At 38.3% G+C, this 13133-nt stretch overlaps 1 protein-coding gene across 2 annotated transcripts in view; it reads right to left on the bottom strand.

The window, feature by feature from the left end:
• PTPN2 (protein tyrosine phosphatase non-receptor type 2) overlaps nt 1-13133 on the bottom strand; it is an 86382-nt gene that overhangs the window by 55333 nt on the left and 17916 nt on the right. For both annotated transcript variants that reach the window (XM_047090208.1, XM_047090209.1), the window contains exon 2: nt 7532-7622. In XM_047090208.1, coding sequence (XP_046946164.1) covers nt 7532-7622 — 91 coding nt within the window. The remainder of the gene's footprint in view (nt 1-7531; nt 7623-13133) is intronic.

Here is a 13133-nt window from a genome sequence, read left to right as displayed (position 1 = left end):
AAAGACCTATTTTAATAACTCAAATATCTGCTGTCATATAATTCTGAGACTATCAAAATGGTTCCTTGTAATTCTTTGATATATCTGTGCTTTTGGATTACCAAGAAAACAGTATCATCTATAATTTTGATGGTTTTGAAACATGTCCACAATTCTTTGGTTAATTCTTCCACCTAATGGCGGAGCTTCAGTCCTCTCCCCTTGAACCCGAATGGCCACTAATGAACACAATGTGATGGAACTGGAGTGACTTCTAAGTCTAGGTGGCACAAGGCAATGCAGTTTCTAGCTGGCTCTCTCTGAACACTCACTCCTGAAACCTGGCTACTGTTTGCCAGGAAGTCCAGGTCACATGGACATGCCACCTGTAGGTGTGCCAGCTAACAGCCCACAACTGAGCGAGGAAGGCCTCAAGGGGACTCCAGCCCCAGCTACCATCAGCATGAAAGACCCTGAGCAAGAATCTCCTGAGTCCATATATTTGTATACATGATAACTGACTGCTATTGTTTTAAGCCACTGTTTTGGGGTGGTTTGTTATGGCACCAGATAAAATGACAGCTTTGTTTCTGTCTTAATTTTTTTTTTCCCCAATCTGTATGCCTTTCATTTCTTATTCTTCTTTCTGTAGTGACTAGGACTAAAGCACAATGTTAAGCAGAAGTGGTAATAGTGGGCATCCTTGTCTTCTTCTTCATTTTTAAAAAAATGTTTCTAATGTGTTATCATTTACACTTATGTTATATTAAGTTACAGAAGTTCCCCCTCCCGTTCTAATTTGCTATGTGTTTTGTTTTTAATCATGAGCAAGAACTGACTTTAAAAAATCTTTCTGCACCTACTGAAATGTTCATATGACTTTTTCTCCCTTACCTAGTTACTGTGGTGAACCAACATTTTAAAGATTTTCTAATGTTAAGCCACCCCTATCTTCCTAAAATAAACTTACAGACTCTGCTGTATTCAGTTTGCTAATCTTTACATCTATATTCATGAGGGAGATATGCCTGTAACTTTTAGTCTTCTTACTAACTTTTTTTTCTGGTTTGGATATCAAAGTTCTATAATGAGCTCACAGAAAGAACTGGGGCACATTCTTTGCACATTAATTTTTATCCTTCTGTTGTAATACATTTAAGACAACATATTTTCTTTGTATTACTATTTTGCTGCTTTATTAAAGTTTTAGGTTTTATATATTATTTTATATAAACATTGTATATATTGTTCACTTTTTATTTACATATTTTACATATTATTCACTTTTAAGCATTTTAAAGTTTCCAAGACACATGAATTACTTGGAAATCTTTAAATCTCCAAATTTATGTGATTTTTTTATCCTTTTATTAATAATCTATAATTTAATTGCATTCTGGTCAAAGAACATGGCCTGTAAGACAGCAATTTTTAAATTGTTAAGATTTACTTTACAGCCTAGTCAATGGTCCATTTTTTATAAATATTCCAAAGTCCTAGAAGAAAATGGACATAAGGTTTTACATATTTTTCTTATTAAATTAAGCTTAATTGTGTGGTTATATCTTCTATTTCTTTACTTATATTTCATCTTATTAAGAAGCCCATGAATATGGACTTGTCAGTTTCTTCCTATAATTCTATTCTTTTTTGCTTAATCGATCTTGAGGTTATTTTATTAAGTGAATACAAATCTCAGAGCTAATACTGGCATTTGCATTCAGAGTAGCTATGCCATTTGGTGAGTTTTTTGGTTTTTTTTTTTTTTTGGAGGTGGAGGGGCACAGGAATTCTGCAAGTTTTCCTTACTTCCTCCCCACCTAGTAACTTTTTTAAAAGTTTATTGAGAATCTTCTTGTTTTGTAGCACTAAAGGACTATGGACTATATAACCTGTCACACTACCAGAATCATAGTCTTTGTGTTACTTTCCTTTAAAAACTGACAGTTTCACATGGATGGACCTTGAGGATATTATGCTAAGTGAAATAAGCTGGTCACAAAAAGACAAATATTGCATGATTCTATTTATATGAGGAATTTAAAGTAATCAAACTGTTATAAACAAAAAGTAGAATGGTGGTTGCCAGGGGCTGAAGGGAGGGAAAACTGATGTTGTTCAACGGGTACAGAGTTTCAGTCATGCAAGATGAAAAGATGGGTTGTACAATATGCATATGGTTAACAGTACTGTAGCATACACCTAAAAAATTGTTAAGAGGGTCAATTTATGTTATATGGTTTTTTTTACCACAATTAAAAAAAAAAAAAAAACTGCTTCAGAGCCAGTGAAAACAGGTGAGTTAGACCAAATACAGGATTTACAGAATTTCTACCTGTAAAGCAGAGTAAGAAACTTTTAAAATTAGCAGTAGTCTCTAAAAGTATAAATATAATTCTTCAAGTGATTATTACAATCTTTTACTCTCTTCTAAACCAACCAAGTTCTTGCCTCTTTCACAACTGTCTCACAGTTAATGGAGACAATAGAGGCATCTTTTGGTTGTGGCAATTATAGGAAGATTGTGGACTTCTTCAAATTCTATTTCAAAATATCCCTGTTTGAATACAGTTTTCATATTCACACCTCCAAATGTAGTTTCTATATGTCAGTCTGAGGACTGGTGCCAAGCTGGGTATGTAAGAATCACATAAGGAAGAGACTGTTTAAAAACACAGATTTCCAGACCTACTGAATCAAAACCTAGAAAAATCTGGGACTCATAAGAAAATAATTTATGTTCAGTTCCCCTTTATTTAGCTGGTTACTATGTATTTTTTTTTATTTTTTAATGTTTATTTTTGAGAGAGAGAGAGAGAAAGACAGTGCAAGTGGGGGAAGGGCAGAGAGAGAGGGAGACACAAAATCTGAAGCAGGCTCCAGGCTCTGAGCTGTTAGCACAAAGCCCGATGCGGGGTTCAAACTCACAAACCATGAGATCACTGACCTGAGCTGAAGTCGGACACTTAGCCGACTAAACCACCCAGGCACTCCACCATGTATTCTCTTAAAAGCCACCCCTAACTCCTCAGACACAGCTCCACCAATACACAGTACTAGCTCATGATACATAAAGCACAACAGGTCTGTATCTCCCACTAGACTATGAATTATCAGAGGGCATGGTACACATATTCACGGTATTCTCAACGCAAGCATATTGTCAGTAGCTGGTTTTCAATACATGTTTTCTGAACCAAATCAACAACTGTCAAGTATTATGTATGGAAATATATTTTTAAATGATAAAGTGACTATCAATCAGGTAAGGTACATCCACATCATCTTGAGAGTGTTTAAAAAATACACATTCCTGGGGCTGTCTAGATTTAGTGAGAGTCACCACCTTCATGACCTCCTCCACTGTGTGAGAATAACATCCAGGGGAAGTGGTTGTAGATAATTAGAAGAATATTTTGACTGTTCTGGGTCAGAAAGAGGAGGATGTTCCAAAAAAGTAATGATACCAGAAACTGGTCACACTGGGGGATGCCTGGCTGGTTCAGTTGGTGGAGAATGTGATGACTGATCTTGGGGTTGTGAGTTCAAGCTCCACAATGGGTATAGAGATTACTTACAAATCTAAAAACAAAACAAAACAAAACAAAACAAAACCCCACACATTGTGAAAATGTAATTATAATTACTTAGTTATCAAGTAGATATGGGACCTGAATGGGAAAGGAGTCTGAGTTTCTAGCTGCAGTAAATGTGCCAACAGTGGCACCATTTATGGATGGGGAAAAAAGCAGGTCTCAGGGCTGGGACCAATGGACTGTGTGGGAGGAATGCTAGCTCAGTATCTAGACATATTGAGTCTGAGGCAGCTACAGGACATCCACACAGAGATGAGTGCCTTGCATAAATGGGTTTATGGCTGAGAAGAGAGACCTAGGCTGAAGATGAGATTTAGGGTGATAAGCAGAAAGATGGTAACAAACCCACAGAATGAGACCACTCATACATACAATTGTTAAGAGTGAGAAGGAGGAGAGACAGAGACAGAACCCTGAAGAAGACAAAGTCAACTGAGGAAGGTAAGCTCTGAAATGAGTGACTAGCCAGAGAAGTAACAGCAAAATTAGAAAAAATATGGTTTTAGGGAAGGAAGGCAGAGTCAACATTATCAAAAGTCACAGAGGGATAAGAAAAGAAACCAATGGAAAGTCCCTCACTGCATTTCAAAACTAGAAAGCTTGAAAATGGTACTTTAGAATAAAGGTTTCAGTGGGGAGGTTGGGGCAGAACCATGGGCTGAAGAATGCATAGGTGATGAGGATGGAGAGGCAAATAGTATGATGTCTTCTTTTGAGACTCTGTGCACACAGGTGTGCACATGCTTATGTCCACACAGGTAATAGGACAAGTGGGGCCGAGATGAGAGAAGAGGGTTGAGATGACAAGAGGCTGAAGCACATTTATAGAATAAGGAAGAGGAGATGTGAGAAAAAGGTTGAAGACACGATTAAGAGTGGTAATGACAGAGAATGAGGTCCCTGAGGAGGAATGAGGCATTGGGATACAAACCTAGGATCAGAACAGGGAGGTTCTTCTCCTGGGACTTAAGATGAGCACAGAGAGAGATTAACTTTCCAGGTGGTGGAAGCTGAAGAGTTATTTCCTGATTTTTAAAATGTTTCTCTGCAGGACTGAAGGCAGATCACATTCTGAGAGTACTGGGCATGAAGGTGGGTTGAGAGCTGGCTTCCTCTGGGACAAGCCAGAGCGGAGGAGCAGTGGGAATGACAACGGTGTGTAGGAGGACAGTGAGGCACCCCAGGTCCAATCAGTGCCCAAGCTTACCCAAGTGCACACATGAACCCAACGATAGCTTACAGAAGCTGAACAACAAACTACTTGAGGCAAAGTTTCATGGGGTTCGGGAGAATTACAGACCCACAGAGATTATTTTTCCAATATATTAGAACAATAAGAAAGTCATTAAGTAATAAGTAAGGTGGGGAAGGAAGTAATGTACTACAATAGGTGAAAAAATCAAGGAACTAAAGATCCTGGTGAGGTCAAGGGCTAAGAAGACAGAAAGTAGCTGTCAAGATAGCGGCGTTTAAGGTTTCAGGTTGTGAGCTGAGAGGTCCAGAACCGTAAGTCTACGGCATTACATGGTTCCTTCCCAGGGACACGACGCCATCGAGGCACAAAGAAAGAGGTACTGAGAGGAGAGGGCAAAGAGGAAGACAGTGAATGGCGTCCTCAGCATTCAAGCCTTTGGCAAATATGTGAGAGGAGGCTGCGACATGGGGACTGTGAAGTTGGGACAGATCCAAGGGCAGCAGTGTGATGTGTCTGGATGGCATGAGTCTCAGAGGAGATCATTTTAATATGCAAGTTGGAGAGTAATGGCTTGGACTAGGAAGTTCTGTGGTTACAGGGGAAGCAAGAACAAGTAGCCTCTACCTGAGAAAGACAGAAAGGTAGTTTACTCAGGGGAGAGCCAGGCTTCTACAAGGAGAAGATGCAGGGACAGGGTTCACTGAGTGGCATGCCCATAGCAGAGTGCAGCTTTGGAGACCACCATATATAGAGAGTGGCCAGAAAGACAGCAGGGGGCATGGGGCCACACCTCCTCTGAGGAAGAAATGCCTGTCCCTAATACTAGGTACCCATACAAGGTGAATGGCTCTCTTCCTGAGAAGACTTACAGAAAAAAGAGCCCAAGCCAGTGAGGATGGACGCAGGGTTACTAAGTACACTTGGTAACAACCAAGCTCTCCTTGCAGCCTTCAACTTGGCCTGTCCAACAGGTAGTTGGGTAAATAAGTCTAACATTTAAGGGACAAATCACAACCATTTCATTGACTTGTATAGTTGAGAGGAATTTAAGTTACAAATGTCTTACTTTTAAGCATCTCAGTTCCAATTTTTACCAATTCCTCGATTTAGATCAATTTGATCAAACTAATCAGGGAATTCAAACATCAATTATCACATCCAGTGATTGCAATTACAACAGATTTATGTAAAAAAACAAGGGCAACTAGGGACTTGGAATAGGAGGAAGGGAGCAAGGTGGCTGGGGCCACAAAAAGGAGGGATCTTGTGGTGGGGCTGGTCCACTGGTCTGTGCCCAGACTGTGATCCCACACACTACCGTGTAACAGAGCCACAAAGAACTGAACACAGCCACAAATAAGTGCAGGTAAAACTGGGGAGATCTGAATAGGTTGCATCCACGTGGATTTCCTGGTTGTAGTTATGTAAGAGGTTACCACTGGGGAAAACCAGGCGAAGATACCCTTGTGCTATTTCTCACAACTGCATGCAAATCTACAATTATCAAAACAAGAAGTTTGGTTTTTTGTTTTTTTCTTTTTTTAAATTAAAGGCAACAAAGCAAAGTGTACACCTGGAACATAGGGTCTTCAAAGTCATGGTAAACACTGGAGATTAGTGTCTCTAGCTCAAGGATATTCAACCAGAAATTTGAAGAGGGTGAAGGAGCACCTAAATGTTACAACCACTGCCCACAACCCCATTCCCTGCACACACACCCACACCATATGGAAAGAGAAACCTAGTATTTAATAAGTAATTGATAACAGACATGAAATATTTTAACAGATTAGTCCATCTGATTTGTCCAAGATTAGCCAACATACTTTTCATGGAAATGTACTTGGTTGACAGAAGGAAAAACATTGTTCATGGAAGAAATGAAGTATGGACTTTCCCCCCAGTAATTAGATTTTCAATGGAATGTCCATACCCTTCTAACAAGGAATACAACATACATAAGGGTATATAATCTGCGACCTTGAATAGAGTGAGATTATTCAGTCTATACAGGAGGACTCAGCACACTAACACCGAACCATCATTGCATGTACATGAGTGGGTACATCAGAATCCAAATGGTCAACCACAAGGGAACCGTTACACAAAAGAATGGCACATCCAAAGCCACTATTAAAGCCACTAAAAGACTTAATATAGGAAAATGTTTATAATGTATTGCTATGTGGGAAAAGAGCTATAATCAATATGTGAAGGATTCTAATTTTAAATTTAAAAGAATGTGTATATGTTTGTTCAGAAAAAATACAAAAAGAATATAAACCCAAAAGTTTTTATTTGTTTTTAAATTATAGGTTTTTTTCCTTTACATATTTCTGTTTTAAAAGTTTTCTGTAGTGAGTACATACAACTTTTATAATTTGGGGAAAAAAGCAAACTATACTGATAAATATTTTAAGTAAAACTTACAAAGCCTATGGAATAATAGGAAAAGGAAGTATGTTTATGAATACACATACACACATATATGACTACAATTATTTTAAAGAAAGGAAATTATGCATAAGAAAAACAGATTAGTAGAAAGTATGCCAAAGTAACGGTGGCTGTGTTTGAAGGATGAATTATGAGCAGTTTTCCTTCCTTCTATTCTAGACCTTGAAATTTTTCCTTAAAGAACGTTTATTATGTTAATATGCAAAAAAAACACTGTATTTATCAACCCTATCCCAAACTTTTTCACCATAACCTGCCTAAAACAAACCAACATACACATGCACACAAAACCACAAATACTTACATGGGCTTACATCTCTGTATCTGTTTCGATTTCTGTTTTCTGGAAACTTGGCCACTCTATGAGGATAGTCATGGGACTCATTGCGAATTTCCTTAAAATAACAAAAATATATTTTAATATTCCTCTTAAATTGTATATAGCAAAACAGATACCTTCCCAGCCAGTATAAAGTAACATTTATTGAACACTTATGATATGCCAAGTACAACACAAAGCACGTTGCCTACGTTATCTATTTCAATTCTGACAACACTGGTAGGAACAGTTATCCCTGTGAGGGATGACAGACTCTGAGAGATAAAACAATCTGTCAAAGGTCACAAAACCAGTAAGTGGCAGGACAACAAAGGTCGTTCAGGCACCAAAGTCTCTGCTCTTGATGAATTTATATATTGCCATGCAATATTCAACCCCTACAAGTAACCTTAAACACGTTATGTAATACAGAACTAATGCAATGGAGGTATCTAGGGTAAACACATCACACTCAGATTTCTGACTAAACTCTCAATAATACCCATCTCTATTTTGGAGTTTCTACCTTAAAACTTTAATCTGTTTCTTCATCTTGGGCACCTGGGTGGCTCAGTTAAGCAGCTGACTTTGGCTCAGGTCATGATCTTATGGTTTGTGGGTTTGAGCCCCGTGTCAGGCTCTGCTGACAGTTCAGAGGCTGGACCCTGCTTCAGATTTTGTGTCTCCCTCTGTCTTGCCCCTCCCCTGCTCACACTCTATCTCTCAAAAATAAATAAACATTAAAAATTAAAAAAAAAAACCTTTAATCTATTTCTTCATCTTTATGCCACTTTACTGTTACTCTGAGTCCAGAAATATTCTCAAATTTTATTTCTAGAGCCATAAGTGCTTAGCAACCATCACTAGGCCAGAAGCTCATTTTAGGACCCTTACAGTTTTCTTTGTTCTACAATGGAAGAAATTCTGTGAGGACACAGCTGCACTAGGCACTCAGCTATTTGGTGTATCACCCAATTTGTTTTTTCACCCAAATAGAATACGTTTTTTCTGAGAATTCTGGTAAAAAGTGAGGGGCAGCTGGGTGGTTCAGTCGGTTAAGTACGCTGACAGCTCAGAGCCTGGATCCTGCCTCAGATTCTGTGCCTCCCTCTCTGTCCCTCTCCCACTCACACTCTGTCTCTCTCTCTCTCTCTCTCTCTCTCTCTCTCTCTCTCAAAAATAAACATTAAAAAATTGTTTTAAAGTGTGCATTAACAGGAAAAATTAACTGGGTCTTTGGTCACACTATCACATGTGAGAAAAAGCATTTTAAGTTAGGCACCAGATAATTTTATAAATTAAGCATAAATAAATTATTGAAGTCACTTAGCAAATGACCTTACTGTGGGTTCTACACCCTCTTATATGCCACCAGCCCCAGAACAGGTAACTTTATAGTTCGTATTTTCACCCACTGAGCCTTCTAAGATGCAAAGAGTAGTGAAACACAGACCACCTCTCAGTGGGAGGAACTCTCAGTCACACTGTGTATGCAGAGAATGTATGTTGGTTTGGCTACTTTGGAAAATGCAATCTGCGCCCCCCCCCACACACACACCCAATTGTTTCTACGGACTTTTAATGCTTCTCTCTCATCCAGCAATCTAGCTGAGCTCTCTATTATTTTGTAGTGACTCTGAATTTCTCAATATAACCAAATAGTGATCATTCTGTCTCTTCCCTATATTTCATATTTCTTATTTATTCACACCTCTTATTTCCCTTACTTATCTAATTTCATTGGCTGGGACTGCCTAATCAATATCAAATATTCCCCTGATTTGTAAACTGCCTCTAAGGTTTAACCACTAAACATAACATTTGCTTTGGGTTTCTGACCGATATACCCTTTTCAAATTAAGATGGTTTCTCTTCAACTTCTAGTTGACTAAACATTTTTTATCATGAATGGGTGTTGAATTGTATTCAATGTGTTCCCTACATTTATGGAAGTGATCATATAGCTTTTCTCCTTTACTCTGGTAATGTGCTAAATTACAATTAACAGATTTTCACTTAGTAATATGACCTCAAGTTTCCTCTATGTCTTTTCATGGCTTGATAGCTCACTTCTCTTTATTTAAAATTTTTTTTTCAACGTTTTTTATTTATTTTTGGGACAGAGAGAGACAGAGCATGAACGGGGGAGGGGCAGAGAGAGAGGGAGACACAGAATCGGAAACAGGCTCCAGGCTCTGAGCCATCAGCCCAGAGCCCGACGCGGGGCTCGAACTCACGGACCGTGAGATCGTGACCTGGCTGAAGTCGGACGCGTAACCGACTGCGCCACCCAGGCGCCCCTCACTTCTCTTTAGTGCAGAATAATATTCCACTGTCTGGATGTACCATCATTATTTAATTTAAAATGTAAGCACCTATGTTTTTAAGTTAAACTGACCTCTAATTTTCTATTTGCATGTTATTTATTCAGTTTTAGTACCAAAGTTACACAATCTCATATAAGAAGTTGGATAGAGGGGTGCCTGGGCGGCTCAGCTGGTTGAGCATCCGACTTCAGCTCAGGTCATGATCTTGCAGTCTGTGGGTCCAGGTCCTGCATCAGGCTCTGTGCTGACAGCTTGGAGCCTGGAGCCCGCTTAGGATTCTGTGTCTCCCTCTCTATCTACCCCTCCCCACTTGCACTCTGTCTCTCTCTAAAAAATAAACATTAAAAAAAAAAAAAAGTTGGCTAGAAATACTACCTTTCCAAAAAAATAAAAAGAAATACTACCTTTCAGTTTCAAATACTTTTCCATGAACGCATTAACAAATAATTGTAATTAGCTGAAAAGATGAAAAAGTGTCAACTATTTCCACACATTAATTATAAACATTCTTAAACATTAAGTAATAAATTTTATATGTAAAATTAAAGTTAGGTCTCAGCTTATATTTATTTGCATAATCTGAAACACTTTATAGAGTTGAAACACTACAAAGTACAAATAATTTCATATTGCAAGTTAGTAACATATAAAAAATATTAATATGAAATAATACTAAAACATACGGTTTTCTGTTAATAGCTCTTCTGTATCAACTGTAGAGACACAAATTGGTGAGAATAAAAAATTCTGAAACACTATGCAGGTAAGAGTGAAGAAGCATTCTCATACATGACTGACAGAACGTACACAGATACAATGTTTGAGAATGATTTAATAAGATCATAAATTTGATTCACCCTCCTTACCCTCTAGGAGGGTTTTATATCACACAGCCACACAGGTATGTGTGAAGATGTACACACAAGGATGTGCACTGTACATAACAGTGAAAAATTAGCAAGAATGTTAAGTGTCCTTCAGGAGTGAACTGGGGAGATAAATCACAATGCACCAATGCAGCAGAATACATGGGAATCAGGAAAAAGGACACTAAGTGCTACAGTGATATGACAGGATTTCAAAGATACACTGTGTAGTGAAAGAAAGTACAAAAGAATAGGCTCTCATGGGGGGAGGCAGCACTCCACTCAAACATATATATGCCTGAGAATACACTGAATACTTCTAGAAGAAGATGAGAAGTTAGTAACTTCCAGGGAGGAAAAGTGAACATCTAGGGAAGGGTACAGATTTATGTAACTAAAGAGTTGTTTTAATAATGAAAGCTATCAAACAAAAATATATATCACATTCATGTTACCATCAGTGAAATTAAACATTTATTGCCACTTTTGAGTATCTCATTCAAATCTTTTTAGAAAAGGAATAAAACACATCATTGCAGCATTATTTACAATAGCCAAGATGTGGAAAGAACTTAAACGTCCATTGATAGATGAAAGGATAAAGAAGATGTGAAATATATGTAAATAAAACAATGGACTACTACTCAGCCATAAACAAGAATGAAACCTTGCCATTTGTTACAGCATAGATAGACCTTGAGGTATGCTAAATGAAATAAGTCACAGGAGAAAGACAAATACTGTATGAGTCACTCACATGTAAAATCTAAAAACAAAACAAAACAAAATAGGGGCGCCTGGGTGGCGCAGTCGGTTAAGCGTCCGACTTCAGTCAGGTCACGATCTCGCGGTCCGTGAGTTCGAGCCCCGCGTCGGGCTCTGGGCTGATGGCTCAGAGCCTGTAGCCTGCTTCCAATTCTGTGTCTCCTTCTCTCTCTGCCCCTCCCCCCTTCATGCTCTGTCTCTCTCTGTCTCAAAACTAAATAAACGTTAAAAAAAATTGTTTTTTTAATTTTTTTTTTTTTAACATTTATTTATTTTTGGGACAGAGAGAGACAGAGCATGAACAGGGGAGGGGCAGAGAGAGAGGGAGACACAGAATCAGAAACAGGCTCCAGGCTCTGAGCCATCAGCCCAGAGCCCGACACGGGGCTCGAACTCACGGACCGCGAGATCGTGACCTGACTGAAGTCGGACGCTTAACCGACTGCGCCACCCAGGCGCCCCAAAAAAATTGTTTTTTTAAAAATAAAAAACAAAACAAAACAAAATAAAACCTCACAGATACAGAGAGCAAACTAGAGGTTACCTATATGGAAGGGGGTTTAAGGGTAGGTGAAATGGATGAAGGAGGCCAACTGCATGGTGATGGATGGTAACTAGTCTTGTGGTGGTAATCACTTTGTCATGTACGCAGATGTCAAACAGTAAAGTTGTACACCTGAAACTTACATAATTAAAAAAAGAAAACCCCATAAATCAGATATAGCTAAAGGCTTTCCCCCTACCCTGCCCCTCTTTCTTTCCAAAGTAACCTGTCCTTTTAACTCCTTTTCATTGGGCACTTTTTGTGCCATTTGGGTTTTAAACCATATATTTATATATTCTTGAGTTCATATATTACTTTAAAATAAACTAAAATTCTAATAAATACAAGTATAATATCAGTTCTAATGCTATATAGTTTTAAAATCAGATTGAAAAGTTGCTGCAATCCACAGAATGGGAGAAAAATCATTGCAAATCATGTATCTGATAAGGGATTGCTATCCGGATTATATCAAGAACTTCTTCAATTAAGAAAAAAAATTTTTTTGTTGGGCACAGAGGGTCCCTCCATTATATGAGCCCTTCTTCAATGCTTGTGTTATACATATAAGCCTATTTTCCGGGGGCACCTGGGTGGCTCAGTTGGTTATGATCTCGCTCAGGTCATGATCTTTAGGTCCGTGGGCTCAAGTCCCATGTTGGGCTCTGTGATGACAGCTCAGACCCTGGAGCCTGCTTCAGATTCTGTGTCTCGCTCTCTCTGCCCCTCCCCTACTTGCTCCCACTCGCGCTCTCTCAAAAATAAAATATTAAAAAAAATTTTAAACCTATTTGCCACAGTTAAGTTTATCTGTCAGTTTCTGATTCCAATTTTTAGCCTAAAGAAACACACTTATTTGTGTACACTGTGACAAATCATTACTGATGTTACCAAAAAAAAAAAAAAAAAATTAAATAGATGGAGCCCCAAGTATAGAGGTAGGGAAGAAATTTTAATTTACAAAACACCATAAAACAGCCAAGTTCTTGGGTTAAGAAATATATTCATAACAAATACATTCTATTTTCTCAATTAAAATAAAAAACCACATAACTCTTACAGGGTCCATTCTCTCATTTCCAATG

This window comes from Lynx rufus, unplaced genomic scaffold (assembly GCF_022079265.1).
Source record: "Lynx rufus isolate CCGP_SWC_20201006 ecotype Redwood Valley unplaced genomic scaffold, mLynRuf1.p SCAF_29, whole genome shotgun sequence".
Classification (NCBI taxonomy): domain Eukaryota; kingdom Metazoa; phylum Chordata; class Mammalia; order Carnivora; family Felidae; genus Lynx; species Lynx rufus.
Note: the sequence above shows the minus strand (reverse complement) of the source record. Positions and strands in the feature narration are given on the sequence as shown.